The following is a 23,316-nucleotide window of genomic DNA, read 5'->3' as shown; positions in this document are numbered from 1 at the left end:
CATAATGGCCTATATTCCATATAGAAAAACTACATCAAGAGAACATTAACGCTGCTCAGCTAATCACTCCAAAGTCAGGGAATGGCAAAGTTAAGCCTGAACATGCAACCTTAACTCTGACACCTTCTGTCTAAACATTACCTGTATAAGACCATCTTTAATCACATGATCACAAACTGTTTCTCAAATAGTACAAATAGCGTATTAGACCATATATTTTGCTCAAACTTTCCAGAATCATTTAGCAGGCCTGGAAAATGTTAGCCCCAAAAGTAAATGTTTCAGAAAAGGAAACGTTTAAAATTATGAATGAACACTTGAAAACAGGGGCTTGGAATGGAAACAATTGGGCAACCTTAACCTTATCCGTGGCTCCATCTCCAGCTATAATACAAAAAGAAACCCACTGACAATACAATCTGTGGGTGAATTCCCACCCCACTCAAGCCAATGGGGGTTTTGCCATTAACGTCAATGGAGCCAGGATTCCACCTTATGTATCTACCACCATAGTATCTGGGTCCTAGATTCATGCCTGACTAGTACAAAGGAATCGGTATTGCAGTGAGAATGATACAGGATTACGTAAAGCAAAGAACAAAAGATGGGCTAAGATGAACCCCTGGATCTCTCACACCCTTCCAAATGCCAAGATGTGGAAAAAACCAGATCTGGATCCAAATTTGGGGCCTTAAGGCCAGCCTCTAGATCCTAGTTTAGAATCAGTTTCAGGATAAGGCTCAAACAAGGCACACACTGGGCCACTGGGTGAATTGGTTCAATTAAATTTTTAAGCTCCAACCTGAGCCTTCCTTAAGCCAAACCTGAACTGAACACAGGGAGAAGGGCTTGGAGACCCGGATTTCGTAGCTCTGGTCTCCTGAAGTATCATAGTTTTGCCTGGTGGCTCAGAATCCACCAGTTTACGGCTTTGTTGCTCGTGGGCTTGAGAATGGAGACATTCTTTGGTGACACAGCAGGAGCATTTAATGAGACTGTGCCAACCCCTTTCCTCTGCATCTGGGACCAGGGGAGGAGAACAAAGTGGAAAACCCATAAAGAGAGGCCAGGCGACAGAGATCAATCCCTCGCCGCCTTCTGCAGGTAGGATGGGACACTGTTTTGCTGAGGATCCTGGAACAGAAAGAAAAGGAAGCAAAGCATGAATCAGGCACTGGAGATAGATGTCTTGAGTGCAGGACTGGCCTTACACACCAGCAGCACAATGTGGACATCAGGGCGGGCGAATCTGGCTATAAAATGATAACGCTCTGTAGGTATCCTCTGCATTAAAAAGCCACTGGTGACATTCAGTCCTCCAATAAAGCCATTACTGAAATTATCTGCCGGCTAGAGATGATCGGACATTTTTAAATGTGCAAACATTTGTCAACATTTTTTTCTGGCAAAAAATTGGCACTTTTTTCTTTTGCAAAAATGTGACGTAATATTTTTGACAAAAATTTGGCACAATTTAGTTTTGGTGGAAAGGTAGCAAAAATTTGGCACCAAAAATGCGTCAAAACACTTTGCCAACATTTGTGACTGTTGGGTTTTTTTTATACTAACTTCCTGGGTGGTCACAACGCTTCGGAAATTCAAAATGTTGGTGACAATTTTTCTTTAAAACCTTTGCAAAAGGTTGTTCTGCATTTTGCTTCCGATGGCCTAACCCAATCGGTTTTACCACAAAGGGGGCAAAACCCAGGGCTGAGCATTACCAGTGTGGAACTCTGCCCTCTACAAGGAGACTTGATGTATGGACCGTGTGAGCGTTGGCGCTGCTTGCAATACCTTATCGATGGAGCTAATTAAAGTGAGAGAGAGGGACAGAGGTGGGAGGGTCGAGGTTAGTACATGGCTGCTCATGCTGGGCAGCCATGCATCTCAATTCTCTCTTACCGTGGCTGTGCTGGAGGCGAGAGCAGACATAGTTATATTGGAAGACGAAGGTTCTTCCTTTGACCGTCGAAGCCTGGTAAATAATTTCCAATACTCCTCTCTCACCTGAGGGTTGAAAATCCCCCGTCACTCACGGGGTCTGAGCAGGGATGTAAACACAAGTCCCTGACCACATCTTGACATGCTAAATCCCACAAACACACACCAATCAATCCCAGCATGCTGGCCAAATCCCAGTGCAGGTAATTCCATTCCCCAGGCCAGGTCCTCAGCTGATGTTTGACTCCAAAGGCGTTATCCCAAATACCCCCACGGAGGATCCAGCCCAGCTGTTCCGGCGCTAAAGAGTTGTGCTGTGTTGCTGTATGCTGCTAAACAGCTACCATGCTTTGCCCCGAGGTGGCTGCATTTCAGCACCCTACTGCTGCCTCACAGCACCGTACTGCTCTCCCTTCCCCTCCCCTTTTCCTCTCCCTTCATTTCTCTCTTTCCCCCACCCCTTTGCAACCCACAGTAAAAGCTCAGATCCAGCCCACACCTGCTGCCCGTAGGCTGGGGGCATGCAGGCATCACCTTTCTGTTCAGCAGGCAGTGCACCACGAAGATGAAGGTTCCCAGCATGCTGTTGGTGATGGTGAACAGGTACCCCATCACCGTGGCCAGCGGGCCAAACTGGAAGGTGCCCAGCCCCCACGTGAGGCCCAGGACTAAGAGATGAGCCAGGGCTTTAAAAGTCAGTGACCTGAAATGGGGAGAAAAACAACTGTGTGACAGCCACTGGGATATTGGCACTGGCAGGGAAAGCAGAGGGGCTGGGACATGAGAGCAGAATCTCCCCCCTAGTTTTCATTTCAGATCCCTTGAAAATGTATCCCCCACACTCAGTGAAGAGCAAGAAAGAGGTTACCACCAGCCCCAGGAGTGGAGTGTGTATGGGAGGCAGCACGGCCTAGTGCACAGAGCACCCGACGGGGACTGGGTTCTATTCCCGGCTCTGGCACTGGCCTGCTGCATGACCTTGGGCAAGTCACGTCCCTTCTCTGTGCCTCAGTTTCTCCATCTGTAAAGCTAGCGATAATGATCCTGACCTCCCCTTTGTGAAGCACTTTGAGATTTACAGATGGAAAGTGCTAAAAAAGAGCGAAGTATTATTACAGGAGGCAATGGGGACAATAGACTAACCTGCGCCAGGGGCCAGGAGGGTGGTTAAAACGTCATAGGCAGCAGGGGAGGAAGGTAGGTCTTGTGGCTAAGGCACAGGACTTGGACTCAGGTGATCTGGGTTCAAGTCCTGTTTCAGCCACAGACTCCCTGTGGGCAAATCATGTGATTGCTCCATGCTAAGGTGACCAGGTGTCCAGTTTTCGACTGGAACACCTGGTCAAAAAGGGATCCTGGCGGCTCCGGTCAGCACTGCTGACCGGGCCGTTGACTGTCCGGTTGGCGGTGCCATGCAGGTCCTGGGATGTAGCTGGCATGTTCCCCCTCTGGCTCCTACACATAGGGGCAGCCAGGGGGGCTCCATGCGCTGCCCCCATCCCAAGCGCCACCCCCGCAACTCCCATTGGCAAGGAACCAGAGCCGCCTGGCCACGCCTCCACATGGGAGTCAGAGGGGGGACATGCCGCTGCTTCTGGGAGCTGCTTGAGGTAAGCGCCACCCAAAGCCTGTACTCCTGACCCCCTCCTGGGCCTCAATCCTCAGCCCAGAGCCCCCTCCTGCACTCTGAACCCCGCAGACCTGGCCCCACCCTGGAAGCCCGCACCCTCAGCCGGAGCCCTCACCCCTTCCCGCCCCCTGAGCCAGCCCGGTGAAAATGAGAAAGTGAGTGAGGGTGCGGAGAGCAAGCGACAGAGGGAGGGGGGATGGAGTGAGCAGGGGGCGGGGCCTCGGCTAAGGGGTGGGGCAAGGGTGTTCAGTTTTGTGAGAGTAGAAAGTTGGCAACCCTAGTCCATGCCTCAGTTTCCCTATCTGGGACTAGGTGAGTAGTATTTCCCCCACCGCCCAGAGGTGTTGAGAGGCTAAAACTATCAGTACATCTGTGAGGTGTTCAGCCACTATGGTGACAGGGCCCACGTAAGAACCTAGAGAGAGATTATCCATTTCCCCCCTAGGAATCTTGCCTGGTGTTCCTCAGAGTAGACAGCTCTGCATTGAGGGAGGAAAGATGCTCTCGCAAAAGCTTCAGAGTAAGGCAGAAAAATACTAAATTTACCTGTAAAGAGACAAACCAAAGGAGTCCCTCATACATTTCATTTCAACCTCAGGCTCCAGAGCCCCACCTAGTGTAACTCAGCCTAGCGCCTGACTGGACTGTAACCAAGTACCAACCGGTTGAGGATCTGGCCTGTGGGATGGAACATTAAATTGGACCCTGGGGTTAGAATTAGTTTTGGCCGGTGGTTTGAGATGGCCTAGTGTCCCAGAGAAATGCCTTACAGCTGACCTGCAGCCCCAGCACTTTGCTGCTCCAGTCCCCAGGCCTTGTGCCGATCGATGATATACGGGGGGGAACCTAAACGGGCCAGGAAATGTTCTGGACCGTGAGAATATTGAACATCAATGAATGTCATAAATACACGGTGGTGCCTGATTCCCCTCTCCCTCAGCCTGGTGTAAACCAGGAGTAACTCCATTGGGCCTGTTTCCCCTCTCCCTCACGCCAGTGTAAATCAGGAGGAACTCCACTGAAGACAATGGAGGGAGACGGGTGTGAGGAGAATCAGGCCCACTCTGTTGCTCAGACGGCTCTGAACAATCTTGTTCTTTATGTTCTAGACGGCCCATCCCCCCAGCTCACCCACACCATAGGCGATAGCTCTCCTTAGGAGGCTTGTCTCTCTGGGGTGTCTGTCACTGCTAGCCTCACTGAGGACGTGTAGGGGCCAGGGCTCTGGAATTACGCCAGCTGCTCCTCGGGGGGCTGCCATTCCCAAAATGGGGTAGCCATACATTCATTTTGCAAAATCTCCTTGGTCAGGTCGGGTTGTACGCTTTCAGGCTCCAGACCACGGGCGCCTCAGACCCGCCTCCTCCTAGCAACTCTGGTCTGGGCCCCATCTCTTCGGTGTTCCCATCTGTGAGAGATTCTACCACAGCCCTCTGGTTCTGCTGCTCTGGGAAACCCGAGACCCTGCGGTACCCACCACAACCACGGCGCAGACAGGCCCAAGGAAATTCCATCTAAAACCGTTATCAGGATTGAGCCAGCAGCTACGAAGAAAGAGAGAAAGGCCATTAGCAGAACCCTGGCAAGACCTGTACGGCCTGCATTTGCTACCTCTGCACCACTGCCGTGTGAGCTGGTGGCACTGGCATTGCCAGGTATGCCCCCATCCCCCAGTTCTGCTAATAGACCTACAAGTGGAATCCAGTCAGACTTCAGGATAACAGGGTTCAAAAATGGGACAGTTTAAAGGCTGAGACTGAAAGGGGAAGATCCAGTTCCATTTGGTCACCAGGACTTGGAACAGGGCAATGAGTACATCGGTTTCAGGAGCTCAAGCAGCACCCAACAGAGATGGGTAGTAACCAACGGAAACCAAGGAATGTATTGTTATAGAGACGATGGAAGTGTGCCCAGGGAGAAGAGTCAGGGGCTTCCATATGTGGAGAGAACCCCAAGCCTGGATTCAGACTGGGAGGCTGAGAGCTGTGGGGAAAGATGTAGGTATAGGCCCAGGCTGGGATTTGGAAGGAAGAGGGTAGAGGTCTGGGATTTGGGGTGAGCTCGGGTAGTGTTAGGGGCGTGCAGGATCGAATGTCTCCACACAGGGTATTTACAACTCATGCGGACTGTAAGATGTGCAGTGCATTGTCTGCTTCCTGTTTACACTCTCTGTCAGCACACTCTCTATAAACAAGATTCATAGAAACTGAGGGCTGGAAGGCGCCTCAAGAAGTCATCTAATCCAGCCCCCCACATGGAGGAGGGATTAGGACACAGCAAGCAGAACAGGAAACCTGCCGAGAGCAATTGTAACATGCTAGCTAAATGTGTTGTGTCCCCACCACCACCCAGTGGCTGGTCCACATAGAGGATAAGAGCCTACTATTGCTCCCACCTAATGGACTTGATCCTTTAGCTCAAGTGGTAGAGGCCTGGGCTTTTGCCCTGAAGGACTAAGGTGAGTTGCCACTGCTGATCTAAGATGGGGGTCTTTACACAGTCAGTGTGAATGGAATTCACCCCAGTACCTGGAGGATGCACAAGTGCTCCTAGGCACAGGGCTCTGGCACAGATTCTCCATACTGAGACAAAGCTCCGCCTTGCCACACAGGACTTACTGATAAGGAGTTCCATAGCTGCTGGGCGCGCTGGCTGCAGACGTGATCACAATCACTGCTGGGAGTCCGTAGCCAAAGGCGTACATGCATTTTCTTGTGCATCTGCCCGTGCCTGCATAATTTTTCACCTTCAGATTCCTGACGATGAGGTACAGACTCACCGCTTCCAGAAACATCCAGGCAAAGCAAGCCAGGAAGAGGTAATGCAGCAAGCCGGCGGTGATGGAACACATGAGCTGGAGGAGGAATGGAAAGTCAGTCCAGGGTTATTTGATGAGATGAGCTCTCTTCCTGCCTTGGGAGGATGCACCTAGATTATGGCCAGGCAAACGCTTACGGTGGGAAACTGAAACTGACCCTAAGTCTGTCGAACACCTGGTGTGAGAAGCACTGTCCCCGCTCAATGCTTCATTATAGATACAGCCAGTGGAAATCTGGGGATCTTGTCTCAGCGGGGTCAGAGCAGGCTTTGGCTTTATTTCATACCTGCTGAGATTTGCATTGGGATGGAATCAGTTCCAGCCTGCTCCAAATATCAGCCCAGATTCACCGAACTCAGCCCAGTTGTGGGGTTGGAAGGAAGCCTCTAACCTGGGGCAACTGGGTGCGGGTTAGATTATTGAGGTTTTACCCAGAAAAGGTCGCAGTTACAATAGGTCACAGAATCATAGAACCATAGAAGTAGAAGGGACCACAAGGGTCATCTAGTCTAACCCCCTACCGTGATGCAGGATTTGTTGTGTCTAAAATCATCCCTGGGTGGTGCAGTCTCTACTGCAGTCCATTGACCTGATTCTCCTCTCACTCACCCTGGTGTAAATCAGGAGTAACTCCACTGAAATAGCGGAGCGTAAATGGAAGCAGATCTGGGCCCAGTTGGGAGTCAGCCCAACATATGTGAGATCCCAACGCGGGTAGGTGAAGAAACCACGACGGGAGCTGTGAACAGTGCCTGGAGAATTCTGCGCCTACTGTACCTTGTTGTAAGTCTTGTCTATTCCCACTATGAAGAGGAGATCGGCCAGGAAGAGGCATATGCTGAGCTGCAGGTGGAGGAAGGTGCTGCTGGTGTTACGGATGGGGTGGCAGAAGAGGAAGGTGACGATAGCCAGGACAAGACAGATCAGGGAGATGATGAGCCCGGTTTGGCTGATAACGAACAGGGCAAAATCCACCTGCGACACAGAACAGCTGAAGTCAGGGCCATGGGTTGCTCCCCACTCACCTGCACCCCTGCTAAGCAAGGCCTTTGGTGCTTCTAGTCTGTCTGGGAACTATACCCTTCCCACTGCATCATGCTGGTTTTAGGTGCACGAGCAACTTAGCCATCTCACCTTCCAGGGCAGTACTGGGTCATGGAATGGAAGGCACTGGGTCGCGTTGAATCTGGTCAGCACCACCGACTGGGCCGTTAAAAGTCCCGTCGGCGGTGCTGCCTGGCTAAGGCAGGCTAGTCCCTACCTGTTCTGACACCACACTGCGCCCCGGAAGCGGCCAGCAGCAGGTCCAGCTCCTAGGCGGGAGCGCTATGGGGCTCCACGCGCTGCCTCAGCCCCAAGCACTGGCTCTGCACTCCCACTGGCCAGGAAACTGCCAATGGGAGCTGAGGGGTGGTGGTGCCTGCAGGCGAGAGCCGCGCAAAGCCGCTTGCACGCCTCCGCCTAGGAGCCAGACCTGCTGCTGGCCACTTCCAGGGCGCAGCACGGTCCGCAGTGCCAGGACAGGCAGGAAGCCTGCCTTAGCACCCCCGCTGTGCCGCTGACCGGGAGCTGCCACAGGTAAGCCTGCACCTCACCCCCGCGCCCCAATCCCCTACCCCAACCCTGAGCCCCCCCCGAAACCCGGAGCCCCATCCTGCACCCCAAAGCTCTCATCCCCGGCCCCACCCCAGAGCCTCTTCACCCCCGCCCAGAACCTGGACCCCCTCTTGCATCCCAACCCGCTGCCCCAGCCCTGAGCCCCCTCCCACACCCTGAACCCCTCATCCCCAGCTCCGTTGGGTCACAGGCGTCAAAAATTTTCTTCAACTGGGTCGCCAGAAAAAAAGTTTGAAAACTACTCTTCTAGTGGCTGCCCAAAGCGTGCGTAAGGGGCCTGGTATAACAGTGGCCACAGACATTTTCCTTTAGCTAAAGCGGCAGAGGCCTGAGCTTTTGGAGCTGACGTTCTAGTGGCTTGATTTTCAGAGATGCCTTCCACCCAAGAGGCAGCTGCATTTCAGAGGCAAGAGAAGCAATTCCTCTACACACGCTGCGTAAGACACGTGAGAATTGCTGTAAATTGCCCCAACCCTATGTCTGCTATATTAGCATGATGGCCATGATCTAAATTCAGTGGATTCTCATGGGACACTGACTGTCTTGGGTGGATTAGCATGACATTTTATTACGGCCCAGGACTAGAGAAGCAAGAACTAGACTGTACACTGGACTGGCTCATTTTACAGTGGTTTGCGAAGGCCCCTTTGGAGAGAAATTCATTAGTTCAGTTTATCCAGTGAGTTAATTGCAATTCATTTATAGGCCTGGATCCTCAGCGGGTGTAAATGGGCACAACTCTGACTTCACTGAGTTCAATGGAGCTATGTTGATTACACCAGCTGAGGATCTGGCCTAGAGGTTGGTTGGTTTGTTTTTTGTTTTTATTTTTTAGATATAATGAGAAAATGGCAAGGGATTTTTCTGGATTATTAGATGCAGTATTTTCTCTGCCATCATGATGAGCATAGCCCTCCCCTCCTGTAACATGTTAACTAGGGTGACCAGATAGCAAGTGTGAAAAATCGGGATGGGGTGGGAGGTAATAGGCACCTATATAAGAAAAAGCTCCAAATATCAGGACTGTCCCTATAAAATTGGGACATCTGGTCACCCTAATGTTAACTGCCTTCAAAGGAAGGGAATTGTTTCTTTCTTCCCTAGATTTGCTTGTCTCTTTATTTGCTTGCTTTGAATTTGCCAAAGCAACATCGCCCCCTGGTGGAAAGATGCACAACATCCTACAAGCTGGCCTATACTAATATGTCTAGCTGTCAGTATTTAAAATTATAACCCTAATGGAAAATAGAGGTTGATGATCTCTTGGTTATCGCTATGGTCTTTAACCAGCAGTCTGATCACTGGATCATCAATTAAATCTAAGGAGCAAAGTTGTGCCTAATTGATAGATTGGGCACAGGCTGGAGTAAGCTACAGGGCTAATCAAGCCATTAGCCCAGAAAATAGAAAAGTGCGGGTGATGGTGGGGGACGGGACATGACATGATATGACATGACACCAAATCCTACGCTTTTAGAGTCGGAGCCAGAAAAGATCTCTTTGTGCCCCTGCCCTTGGCTGAGTGAGCTATGGAGTGTATGGTCTCCAAGCGGTTTGTGGCTAGAAAAGAGACAGGAGTGGAATAATGCCCTGTCACAAACCCCAATACTAAAAAACAGAATTTCAGGTTCATGGCAACGTGGAGTTGTTTTTAACTATACCTTATACAAAGAAAATTGCTCATGTTTTTAGATTTTCAAGGTGTATAGGATTAAAGGTGCCCAGAATGGGTCTTATCATCTGCTGATCACCTCGACTAAAGTGTGGGTCTACGCAGAAATGGCGCTATGTTTAGCATCTCTGTGACCCTATTAACCGTGCTGCTCAGTGGACGGGTCAAAAGAAATATTTGTCTAACTCCCGGTCCTGCAAACTCAGCTTGGGGTCAGAGCATCTAGCAGGGTTCCTTCTGCAGCGTGCATCACTCACAGCAAAGATTCTGCTACTGGAATCTAGTGACCAGTTCTGCTGATTCTGCACGAGTCACACGCAAATCTAGCCGCACTGGCTCAGTAGGGTTAACAGTAAAACAATCTTATTTTCGTCACAAAGAGGAAGACGCAGCAGCAAAGAGGAATTTCTATTACAACAGCACCCAGAAGCCCCCACTAAGATCAGGGCCCATTGTGCTGGTGATGTACAGGCACATGGTAAGAGACAATCCTTCCTCCCAAGTCCTCTGTCTGAGCTAGAGGACAACCCTGCTTTGTGAGTCAGTGGTACTAGGGTGGGTGAGCCCAGAGGAGTCTGGGTTGTAAATATCGAATTCTGTCAGTCCAAACTCTCAGACTCTACAGAAAGGGTCCAAGATCTCCAAGACAGCAGGAAACCTGCAGTGATGTTTGCATGGCAATGCTAGGTGTGTTGGGTGCAGTGGAGATTGGGTTTGACAGGAATGAATGCAGGTTTGGATTTCTGCCCCTGAGGCAGGGCCGGCTCTAGGATTTTTGCCGCCCCAAGCAAAAACAATTTTGGCCGCCTCCCCCTGTTTTTTAATTACCCCACCCCCGGCCCCACCTCAACTCCTCCCCTTCCCCAAATCCCCAGCCCTGCTTCCTCCCCCCAGGCTCTCAAGCCTAGGAGGGAGGGAGGGAGGGGGAGAAGCGGCGCCCGCGCCGCGGCCGCTCGGGATCTCCCCCTCCCTCCCAGGTTTGAGAGCCTGGGAGGGAGGGGGAGACCCCGAGCGGCCGCGGCGCGCGAAACAGCTGTTTCGCGCGCCGCTGCTCCCCTTCCCTCCCAGGCTCTCAAGCCTGGGAGGGAGGGCGAGTAGCGGCGCGCGAGCGGCAGCAGCAGCGGAGGTGAGCTAGGGCGGCCGGGGCACATTTTTAGGGGCGGCATTCTGGCGCCGGCCGTGCCGCCCCTAAAAATGTGCCGCCCCAAGCACCAGCTTGTTTTGCTGGTGCCTAGAGCCGGCCCCTGCCCTGAGGCCTGATCCTGCTGTCCCTGGGGAAAAGAGAAGACGTCAGTTGAGATGGGCTGGAGCTGTTGTTGCTGCTGCTGCTGTTAAAGTCCGATCGTGTTTATGTAGCAGACACAGCTACGAACAATGGAGGGACTGCCCAAAGCACGTGGCAGGTCAGAGCTGAGCCATGTGGGCTGAGGAGTTTCACTGGCTGCAGATGCAGGGTCTAGGAGTTTGGTTTTGCAGCCTGTGTATGTTGGAGGTAGAAAGCCCTGAGAAGCAGTTGTCAGCGTGACTCTGAGAGGCAGCAGAGAGACAGAACTTCTTGGGCACAGAGCTTGCTGGAGTGGCAGGCGTGGAGATTTATGAGCCAGAAAACTACCTGTTCTTTGTTTGTCCTGTGTTCAGGAAAATAGGACTTTGTGTACATGTTTTGTACATAAACAAGATTACACTGAAGTACAGACCTGAGCAGTAGCATCAATTTCTCCACCCTGCAAGGCCCTGAGTATTGGCCAACTGCTTGGGCCACAGGGACATAGTTATGCACAGTGGGGAGCCCAGCATCCCATGCACTGACACTTCTAGAGACACCTGATTTCAAGCCCAAAGCCCCAAATACCTGAATGATACCAGGCGCCATCAGCACCGCAAAGCTGGCCAGGTAGCGACAGCTGCACCGTGTGTGAGTGACATTGGAGTGAAGGTGCTGGCAGCCCTGGGGGGACCAGCCACCATCCTGGCCTGTAGAGTTCCAGTGGACGCAGATGGCCCTATCCAGCAGAGTCTTGTCCTGCAAGGATTTGCAATCACGGATAGAAAGGGTGTTCAGACCATATTAAGCAACAGCAGAGCCTTTAACAGCAAATCAACACAGGGATGAGTTCTGAGCTCATGGATTCACTCCAGGAGGTGGTGATTAGGGTCAAGCAGGAGTTTCTCTCTCTCCACCATGCTCTGCATCACACAAACAGCTAGACTCATCAGGAAGGATGCTGCCTTGACGGACACATGGGCTGAATTGCTACAGCCAGTCATGTGTCCCTGGGATCCTCTGATGTGTTTGGTCTTTCATAGATCTCAGGGGATGAGAGCCCATGGGACCAGTCCTCGGCTAATTTCAGGCAGCAGAAATAATGGACTGGCATAAAGTACCCTTAAGACCCACATCTTGGCACTCTACTACAGCAGTGGTGCCAAACACAGGGTTATTGTTATTATTAATAATACATATTTTTATAGCACCAGCAATAATTATTTTTATCCAAGGACCTTAAATGAAGGTCAATTGGATTAACCTGATTTTACAGATGGGGAAACTGAGGAACAGAGCAGTTAAGTAATTTGTCCAAGTTCACCCAGCAAATCCACAGAAGACCCTGGAGTAGAATCCGCATCTCCGGAGTGCCAGTCTGAAATCTTGCTTTTTATATTCCCTACTGCCTGGTAGAGACATACAGGATCCATGCCCCAAAGAGCTTAACACATAAGAAGAGACCAAATGAGGGCTATGGACAAACACCGGGGGGAGGAAAGGTGATGGGAAGACAGGGTTAGTTCATCCAATGGCATCAGCTGAGCTACACCAGGATGAATTTGAGTCTTAGTATTCAGCCCAGAGCGGTTACAAATAGTCATTGCAAGAAATGGGCCCAAGGCGCAGCTTTTGGGGATGGATCCTAAAACTTGGGGGTATTTGGTCCAGGCTTTGGGTCTGGCCCCTCCTCTAGAATTGGGATTGTTCAATGATGGATCACGACCAAGCAAAATTAAATGAACCCAACCCAATGAGAGCCCCTCCCCCCCGAAAACCCACTGCAAAGAGAATGAAAACATCCACCTGCTCATAGGTTCCTGGGGATGGGGAGGCCAGGGAGTGGGAGAGAGACTGAGAGGCTGGAGAGGGAGAGAGGGCTGGGTGTGCTGATTGTATCCCAGTCCATGTCAGGCCAGCAGCCCCCAGGAAACAGAGGAGCCAGGCAGCAGCCTCAGTGGGCCTGTGATACAGTCCAGGGGGTGAGGCAGTGACCTCACAGAAGCCTAGGGCAGCTGGGCAGCACCATGGGATACAGGGATGCAGCAGTGACTGCACAAAGGCCAGTGGCAGGCGGAGCTCTGTGCCTAGCCACAGGCTAAAATAAACCGTGAGTCTGGTGGTGCCCTTCCCCCAGCTCCTGCCGCACTGTTGGGATCCCAGGTGCTTCCATGCCAAGCAGAGGGTATCCCAGGACATGACTTGCCAATGGGATCCTATGACTTGCCCTGCCAAATACATTCCATGACCTGCAGTGCCACGCCAGTGGGATCCCATGGCCAGCCATCCCTGCCATTTCCGGGGGGAGCCGTGGTGAACACTTCATCATATGATACTTCCCCAGTATCCTCCCCCCTCTCTGAGCCTTTCACCACCACAGGGCATGAGGCCAGGAAGACAGAGATTCTTGTCTTGAGCTATCACCTGGGGTTGCCACCTGTCCGGGTTTCCTCAGGATCGCCCCCCTTTTGAGGTGGCTGCCCTGGGAGATCTGTAAGGGTGCTCGGTGCACACGGCCAGCTGCCCAGTGGTATGGGCACAGCATCATCCCACGTGTCCTGGTTTTTCATACCTGAGAGGTGGCAAACCCATTACCACCACTCTGGCTGAACTGCTGCAGCATCTAAAGCTGGGCCCAAGTCATGGAGTTCCGATCTAGAGGCGAATCCAGCTCCAAAACTCCCTGAGGGCTCTCAGAGACCCAGGGTCATGGTTTGGGCCTTTATGTCCTGACATACTCTGCAAGGGACCATAACAGACAAGATGGGTTGATAACGGACTCTCTTTTCCCCAACTCATGCTGTTACATATTGAGGACACACATCGTTGACCCACCTTGAGGTGCTGGAAGGTGAGGTTGATGGGACTGGAAAGCTTCTTCTTCCAGGTGCTGGTGGAGGCGCTCACCACTCTGGAGTTCACATGAACCTGTTCTGGTCTTGCCTCGCTCCCTGGATTTTCATCCTGCAAAAATCTCCCTCCCAGTAGGGACTCCAGCCCCACGTAGGAGATAAAAGCGACAGCAGCAGAACCTGCAAGCAGCAAAGGGGGGGCGGGTGGAACAGCTTAGGGGCAGATGGTAGGGCTGGTTGGGGAGTTTTGTTTTCTTCCTGCAAAAAATTGTGATGAAAATGACCCTTTCCCCCCAGTTTCCTTCAATTTTTTGTGTTTTTGTCAAAAAAGGGAAAATTTTCCAACAACAACTGACATTTTTTGCTCAAGATGCCATTTTATCAAAAAAGCCATTTTCTGCAGGGAAAAAAAATGTTTCCAACAGCTTCCAGAAAATGGCTGAACCAACAGGTAAAAATGATTTCCTGGACATGTTGCTTAAGGTAGATAGCACAGAGCCCAGCTCTGCAAGGTGCCCACAAATTTCACTAACTTCAGGGGGACACTCAGCTTGTGGCTATCCTAAACCTCTGAGTTACAGAAACCAGGAGGGGAAGACAGGGGTTGATTTCTCCAAATTGCCCTGTTTGTTACACTCCCTGTGAAGCTCTGGCATTGGCCACTGTCAGAGACAGGATACTGGGCTAGATGGAACATTGGTCTGATGCAGCACAGCTGTTCTTATGTTAACAGGACTGGGGTCAAATAGAATCCGATTGGACAATATTCACAGACCGTAAGACCAGAAAGGACCATTAGATCTTCTAGTCTGACTTGGCCAGAGAATTTCACCCTGTTATTCCTGTACTGAGCCCAATCACTTGGGTTTGGCTAAAACATCTCTTCCAGAAAGGTAGCCGTCTGGATCTATCAAGAGATGAGAAATCCACCACTTCCCTTGGCAGTTTGTGCCAATGGCTAATTGTCCTCTGTTAAAAATCTGTGCTTTATTTCTAATTTGAATGTGTCCGGCTTTAACGCCCAGCTGTTTGTTCTTGCCAGGCCTTTCTCTGCTAGGTTTAATGGTTTAAAAGCCTCTCCACTGTCTGGGACTGGCTTTTGATCAGGCCCATATGACATTCTTGCCCGCACAGCGAACTTTGAAAGTACCCACTGAGTCCTTACTTGGGCAAACTTGCCTTGACCTCAGTGCCTGAGGAAGAGCTGAGTTAAAAACGCAGTGGGGAACTTTAGGGTTTGATCCTATAAGAACAGGAAAGAAGGGCCTTTTAAGGAATGGAAGACCTGGGCCTGACCCTGAGGAATCAGTGAAAGCTGAGGGTGCTGAGCAGGATCAGGGCCCGTTGTCGGTGCATTAACACTGGGGACAGCGGGAGCCAAGAAATCACTGAGACGCCCATTTAGAAAACTGCCTATGAGAAAGAATTGTGAATATTTAGTTCAGAGAGAAGGCTGAGAGGGGACCTGATAACAGTCTTTCAATATATACAAGATTGCTATACAGAGGATGGTGATCAATTATTCTCCACGTCCACCGAGGGCAGGACAGGAAGGATTCAGCTTTTGCAGCCAGGGAGCTTCAGGTCAGAAATTAGGAAAATCTGTTTAACTCTAAGGATGGCTCAGCACTGGAACAGGTGACCTAGGGAGGTTGTGGAATCCCCATCATTGGGGGGGGTTAAGAACAGGTTGGACAAACACCTGTCAGGGCTGGTCTAGGTATATTTCACCCTGCCTCCGTGTGGAGGGATGGACAGGTGACCTCTTGAGGTCGCTTCCAGCCCTACATTTCTCTGCTTCTGTGATTTCATTACTAGGGGACTCGCACAGCATGGCTGGTCCCCACACTACAGGCTGGATACTGCCCCTTTACTCATATGGGATCAAACTCACTGTTGTCAACCCATTGAAGACAACGGATAGTAAATTGCTCCCCAAGGAGTCCTGTCGACCTCATGGCGCCATTCACAGAGTAAGGACCAACTTGCCATGGGCAAGTTACTACTCCATGAGGGTGCCAGTTTTATATTCATGAGCCCTGAACTACAAGGCACCGGAGAGGAACGTAGTTATGATTGGTGGGTTGCAGGGATGTCTCCATGGTACCTTCCATGTCAGCGTCAGTGATGGCAGTGCAGTGAATATCCATTCTGTCTTCGTGAGCATGGAACCCAAGTACCTCGCTCTGCAGACTACAGTTCTCATCGGTGAGCTTCGTCTGAATCGCTGAAAGGTGCCAAGAGAAAGGGGCTTGGGTAACTCAGTATTTCTCATACACATTTATTAGTTGTATTACAGTAGCACCCAGAGGCCCCCAGTTAGGGATCAAGGCCCCACTCTGCTGGGTGTTGAACACTGACAGACATGTAGGAGGAGACAGTCCCTGCCCCAGTGCTCTTACAATCAAAGTAACTTCAACGGCAATATCTCTGTTCATGGACCAGCCCCCAAGGGATCCTGTCAAAAAGCTAGTTCCTGTCTTCTCTGGGCAACTCCAGCCTCTAAATCCATACCTGGATCCAGGGCTGAATGTAGAGCCTCTATAGAATCATGGAAAATCAGGTTTGGAAGGGACCTCAGGAGGTCATCTAGTCCAACCCCCTGCTCAAAGCAGGACCAATCCCCAGACTGATCTTTAATCATAACCCTGTACTGAACAACCCAAAAAGCTGGGGGTAAGTGGTTAAAAACCTGGCCCCCAACACCTATGTGAATTTCATGGCTCGGGCCCAGTCTTTACTTCTTACCCATTAGCTTGGTGGTCACAGTCTGGGTTTGGTTCTCCGGAGAGGCGAGGGCAGCTGTCACTGCGGCCGACCCCAAACTCTGCAGAAACAGCGTCGCAGCAGAAGCAACTTCCTCCTTGCTTTCGACGCTCCAGAGGGAGCTGTCAGCAAGGACGTGTTCGAAGGATGGCGCTGTCTCCTAGAGGGTTCGGGGATCAGAGCCTGCATCATGACTGTTGGGAAAGTCTCCGGCTTTCCCCTGCATTTCAACGGGGGCTACGTTCCCTCTATCCAGCTCCACGCACTTAAGCGTGGAACTCCTGGTGGGAAGCAGTGGCTGTGTGGTGGGTTGCAGCCCACTGATTTCTGTGGCCTTTGGGATCAGGTCCTAGGAGACGATTCAAGTACTTATGGAGCTACCAAATCAGTGAAGGATAGTCCAAAAATCTGTGGGGAAAATCTATTCAGATGGATAGGCAGACAGACAGACTGACAGGGACTGTCCTGTCGAGTGATAGCCACCCCTGTGCAGAAGACCAGAACAAGGCTTGTTTAAGTTTCCTATAAATCCTACAGGATGTAAGTGACACATACGCCTTTTGCTGGCCCTCTGCGCAGGGATAAATTTGATGTCAATGGGAGTTAGGCATTCAATACCTTTGAGGCTCTGGGCCATTGTTCCTAAAGTGGTGTGCTACAAGAGGAGTCTATACAGGCTCAACCTGTGTCAGTCAGGGAACTACACCAGTCTTGGCAGAGACCTGGGTGTCCCAGTGTTAAAGGTGGGTCTCTCTAACAATGGAACATTTCTGACCTCTAGGGAAGTGGTCAAGCTGATGTTCTCACAGGCAGGTGTCAGGAGGCTGAGGGTGGAATTGACCAGCGAACAGAACGAGCTGTTTTTCCTATTATCCAAGTCAATCTAGGAAACCACAAGAGATAAAACACGTCATTAGGGTTCATCCAGGGAGCAAAGGCCAGTCGTGCACATAATCTAGTGTAAATCAATACAGCTGCATGAAAACCAGTGGAGCTACACTGATTTACATCAGCAGAAGGCACAAAATACCTTTAATGTAAGAACTGCATTGCTCATACATTCTATACCATCCCTTCTATCTCATCTCGTCAGGGCAGGAAACCCCTGGGAATTATCATCAATGCTCTTCATTGACACTTAGAATAGGGGATAACAATTCCTAGCTCTTATATAGCACTTTTTATCAATAGATCTCAAAGGAGGTCAGCATCATTCACCTATTTTGCAGAGGGGGAAACTGAGGCACGGGGAGGCGCAGTGACTTGTCCAAGGTCAGCCAGTAGGCCAGTGTCAGAGCCAGAAACAGACCTCAGCTTTTGTGAGTCCCACACTGGCGTCTTATCCATGCGAGTGTCCTCCATTGCTATTTTCACATCCACGAAACAATGCTAACTCCCTGACATTGCTAACTTACCTGCTGTGATCCATTCAAACACATCTTCACGTAGTCATTTTCTCTCATGAAATCTGATCGGCAGTGAAGGGGGATTTCTGTGCAGGGGAAGAACAGGGTGAGACCATTTGTCCTCGTTACGATGTGCAGCACAAATACAGCTTGATTTTTGGTTTTGTTCACTGCTAACGCCCTGGAGCCAAATTTAGGGTCCCGTGGCCTTAAGTGATGCATGGACCTGTCCTGGCCCTCTGCACGGAGGTGAATTCCACCCTGAATGGAGACCCTTGGATGAAAGACGCTGCAGAAAGACACAGTACTGGTGTGACACTTACCCTCACAGCTGGACTCACTGGTACCAAGGAAAGGCTCTTTTCCAGAGATGGACCTGAACCCGTCTTCACAGATGCAGTGAGAGATGTTACAGGGAACCGCATTGGGGCCACAGTCTACGTCAGGGTCGCTGCCACTCCCGCTATATACATCTTCAAAATCATCAAGAGGAAAACCTGGAACAATAAAAAGCCGCCCGTTTCAGTACAAGTGTCAGGTTCTGCTGGCCCTGTCTCTCGGGCACCAGATCAGACTCCGATGGGGAGGAATTGGTGGAGAAGCCGGCAGCGGCAGGGAATCACCCGCAGCACCGGTGATCGGGGACTGCTAGAGCTCATGATATGTGCATCCCAACTGGCTATGTAGCACTATCTAGGACAATTAGAGACTCTTTCCAATGGGCTTTGGATCAGGCCCTCACAGAGTTAAACAGAGGTAGAGGAGACTTGATTAAAAGAGGCAGGCCAGGAGGGAAAGGCGTGCATTCAGCTGGGAGATTCCGGGGGGCTTTCAACTGGTGGGAGCTGAGGGGAAGAAAGTTCTTGCAGTGTTAGTAGCCTGGTTCTGGAGCAAGCCAAAGAGGAGGCCAGCAGGAGATGAACAGGAATGAGGAGGGGCTGGAGGAAGATGAGATCTGTGGGGCAGGTTGGGGGAACTCCAGAGAAGGTCTAAAACACAAGGAGCTGAACTCCAGCTGTGGAATTCCCCTGGTGCAGAGGAGCTCCGAGACCAGCTGCCCTTTCACCTGCAGTGCAGGGGGAAGAGATAGGACATAGGCAGCGTTCTGCTGTCCCTTGCCCCACTGGAGCAAGATTCCTTGCAGAGCTTGGGTGGGCAGAGGGCAATTTTGAGCTGGATCCTGAAAGGAACGGAGAGCCAGTAGGGACGAGCGAGGATAACGGCAACGTGGTCACAGTTCACTGTGCTGCAGTGTGTTCTGCTCACACCAGGAGCTGGGCATGGAACAGAGGAGGAAGTTGCAGAGGAAGGGGTGTGAAGGCCCGGCTGAAGGTTGCAGCGGAGCTGGACTCAAGCTGGGCGGAGCAGAGGGGGCAGGACATGTGCACACACAGATGATGTGGGGGTAGGAGAGTCCAGAGTTAAGGATGATGGCTGGGACATGAGTGGTGGAAGATACTTATGATTAGGGGGAAAGATGTGGGGGAAGCAGCCTATCACCACCCCCTTAAAAGCCCTGGGGAGGAGGTACCTGATCTCGGTCACGCTACCAAGCCATCAGAGGACGATGTAGGTAAGTGGGGGTGGGATCACCAACCGCAAGCAAACACCTCAAAATCATGAGATTGACTGAAAAACGATGAGATTTTTCAAACTAATAAATGTTGGGTTATTTTTATTTGCCTGCTGACACTGGGTCACAATTATTGGGAGTGGACCACATCCACCCTGACTGAATTGGCCTTGTTAACACTGGTTCTTCACTTGTAAGGTAACTCCCTTCTCTTCATGTGCCAATATCTATTTATGTCTGTATCTGTAATTTTCATTACAAGGCATGTTTTCTAATCCTTCAATCATTCCGTGGCTCCGTTCTCCTCAGAATATGCACATCCATCAACATCAAAACGCTTTGTGAAATTGGGTCAATTTATTCCAGAATTTTGTTTTGGAAGAAAACTAGAAAAAAAAAGATCCTGGCAATGTCAAAACATTTGACGTTTTCAGAACAAAACATTTTGATTTTTCATTTTGAAATTACTTTTCATGTCAATTTTTAAAAACGTGTTATATATTATTATATATGGTTTCGGGCATGACCTGAGACCAGGGTTCAAATCTCTGCTTTGCCACTGAATTTCCCACGTGACCTTTGGCAACTCACTTAGCCTCTCTCTGCCTCAGTTCCTCATTTGTACGAGACTAGAGTTGAGGTGGCTGGCAGTCTGGGTACCAAAGAAACCATCAGAAGTCAGCCCTACCGAAGCTTGGCATTGGAAACAGGAGAAGGTGATATATGCATTAGCTTCTAATACAATACACAATTTTAAAAAGTCAAAATGCAAACAAAACATTTTTGATGGACCCAAAATGTTGTTTTTTTTCCTGGAATTTCCTATGTGGAGAATTTCAGAATGATCAGTTTTTGTTCTGATTTGGCACTGAGCCAGAGTTGGAAGTCTCAAAAGCCTTTGCCAACTGGAATTCTTGGGCTCTACACACAGGGACTGCCTACCAAATCCCCAGTATCACTTCAGTGCTAAGAATTGCCTCTTTACCTTGTGTTGGACCCTTTGTAATACCACCAGCTGTTTGCCTGGGCCCCTTTCCCCTCTTTTTAAAATGTAATAAGGAACTGAAGGGAATTAAAATTCATACTCACAGTCGCAAGTCAAATGATCACCGCTGAAGGCTGTTGAAAGAAAAAGGATGCAAATAATCTCAGAGTGCATTAAGGTAAATGGCCTGGAAGAGCTGCTAAGAAAAATCCCAGTACACGTTAAGATGCTCCATATATAAAATGTGCAACATGCACATGTTGCGAGTATATGTAACCATCCAGGGGAAGGACATGAAAGGGACAATTGATTCAACTCCCCTTGGACTCAATGGGGCCCTTTCTCATTGATTGCAATGCAAGTTGGGTTGGGCTCCATCCATTGACTTTAAACTGATTAACACCAGCTGAGGATCTGGCCCTTAGTAAAAAGGGCTTTACAAAACTAAGGACCCAAATCTGCCTACAGCTGCTGCCCTATGTACTGTATACGGCCTGATGGAAAGCTCACTGAGGCCAATGGAAAAACTTCCATGGGTTTGGGACTGAGCCCACATGTTAGTCCTACATGGAGTGCTGTTAACTTCAGCTGGTTCTGGAGTGAATAAATGTTGGTCAGATCGGGCCCTGGAGTGGTTTTTATTTATGCTGTGCTCATTGTGGTGGTATCTGGGCACACAGCAGAGATTAAATGCTAAAATAATTGCTTCTCACCACAAGTACAGACCAATAGGCACAGGCTAAATCCAGATCAGCTCCCCCATAGATGGGCAAATTAACTCAGGTGATGTACCCAAGTCAGAAAGTTAAAAATAATCCCACCTGATTTGCGGCAGAAAAGAAGAAATCCGAGACCTGCAGTTAAATAATAATCAGATGTTAATGAGGGCAGAGATTGTGAGGGCTTCCCCCTTGTTAACCTGGCCCAGAGCAATTGATGGGGCTGGGCCATTAGGTACTAATCAACAAGACCCTTTGTTCTTTAAAGAAAGGTAATGTGTCATTTGAAATGACTGGAAGTCTCACTATCTTCCAACTTTAGCAGGCAAGGGACTCTGCTGTAGACAGCTCCAGGACCACTGGGCTTTTTATTCTATCCACAGTCTCTGTCCTGTACACTATTCCCCGTTCATTTCAAATCTGACCTTGCTTTTCAAACCCACTTACGCCATCCAATTTTCATGTCTTTCTCTGTACTCCCTTCTCTGCTTTGTTCCTTCTCCTCCTCTACTACCAGCCTCCCCGCACTCCCTTTGAACAATCGACTGGTGAAGGAGTCTTCTCCTCTGCAACCTCTGAGGCCTGGAACCGCCTCCCTGCCTCCTTCTGCCTCATGAGTTCTCCATTTGTGTTCAAACCGCACCTGAAAATGCACCTTTTCTCCCTGGCATATACTGTCCCCTTTAGTGTCTCCCCCTCTCTGCTGTTATTTATTACACCACACCTTTTTATTCTGTGCAGCATTTAAGTAAACGGTGTGTAGGAAAAGAGCTGCACAAAAGCTGTGTTGTGTGTTGAAATGAACTTTGGTCCCAGAAAAGCTCTGCTGGGCTGCTGTCTCTAGCTGCAATTCCAGAGGCACTCTGGAGCTGCTCTCTTAGCTTTAGTTCTAGAAAGAAGGGAATGGGGGGGAAGGAGCTGGTATTGTATTGGAATCCGAATCATGCACGAGCAGGACATCAGTTAAATCGGCCTGATATTCACTAACACAACAGGAGGTGTAAGTTACACAAGCTGTTACAAGGGTGTAATTGGGTCTAGTATAAACTGGTGTAATTGACAAGCTGAGGGGGCTGGAAGACAATGCTATTATGAAACAGATGTTAGTTGCATTGCTTAATGAACTACTGAAAGGTGGTCAGATACTCTGGAGATGAGCACATTATAATCACCTTATAGACTAGAAAAACTTAAATAAAATGCATATTATAAATGACCCCATCTTAGAATCTCTTGAATTCATTTATAACCACCTGACAGATGGATTGATAGAGGGATAAAAGACTATGTCTCATATGATGATGCTAGGTAGACAGATAGGCAGATGGACAAATAGACTAAGTCATTATAGACGGATATGTAGATAGAAAGATAGATAGATGTCCCATATGATGACAGACAAATAGATTTTGGTCAAAAGAAGATTTTGGCCCCAGAAACAGACTAATTTTATAATAATCCTAAAATCAAATAATTGAGTGTGATTTAAAAAAACAATTTTCACACAATAAAATTCCTGGAGAAAACGACCTTTAAATATTGTCCCACAGATCAGTGAAAATGTTATCCCCTTCCCCAGGCCTCTGGCCCTGGGTGTCGTACTCACCCCAGAAAAAGCACCTGGGTCTGCTCCTCATGGTGTTGCTGGGATGTGTTAATATGTCATCGGTTCCAAAGCATGAAGGAACTTCAAACTGCTGGCACTGGCTTATATAGGGTAGAAATTGCCTCGTTTACTTCCGCAAATCTGGGGCCTTCTTATAGAAACATTCATTATATGGAGTCTGACTGCTAATCTCTCTGTACAGTAGCTAGCACTTTATCTATCTCATTGTACAGTAGATCAGTGGGTCTCAACCAGGGGTACATGTACCCGTGGGGGTGCGCAGAGGTCGTCCAGGGGGTACATCAACTCATCTAGATATTCGCCTAGTTTTACAACAGGCTACATAAAAAACACTAGCGAAGTCAGTACAGACTAAAATTTCATACAGACAATGACTTGTTTATACTGCTCTATATACTATACACTGAAATGTAAGTACAATAGTGGATTTATTTTATAATGATATG

The 23,316-nt window shown here is 49.6% G+C and overlaps 1 protein-coding gene across 1 annotated transcript; it reads right to left on the bottom strand.

The window, feature by feature from the left end:
* Positions 1-1,080: 1,080 nt before the first annotated feature.
* LOC135878570 (adhesion G protein-coupled receptor E2-like) lies at positions 1,081-22,880 on the bottom strand. The gene is made up of 17 exons (XM_065404274.1): positions 22,850-22,880; positions 21,346-21,378; positions 20,629-20,658; positions 18,290-18,463; positions 17,976-18,052; positions 17,336-17,443; positions 16,543-16,720; positions 15,902-16,021; positions 13,778-13,974; positions 11,531-11,701; positions 7,167-7,364; positions 6,190-6,425; positions 5,049-5,115; positions 4,026-4,117; positions 2,476-2,644; positions 1,903-2,007; positions 1,081-1,134 (listed from the first exon to the last, which is right to left on the bottom strand). Exons 1-17 carry the CDS (start codon positions 22,878-22,880, stop codon positions 1,081-1,083), a joined length of 2,040 nt encoding a protein of 679 aa, XP_065260346.1.
* Positions 22,881-23,316: the final 436 nt, after the last annotated feature.

This window comes from Emys orbicularis, chromosome 4, assembly GCF_028017835.1.
Source record: "Emys orbicularis isolate rEmyOrb1 chromosome 4, rEmyOrb1.hap1, whole genome shotgun sequence".
In the NCBI taxonomy this organism is placed as follows: domain Eukaryota; kingdom Metazoa; phylum Chordata; order Testudines; family Emydidae; genus Emys; species Emys orbicularis.
This window is presented reverse-complemented; position numbering and strand designations above follow the sequence as displayed.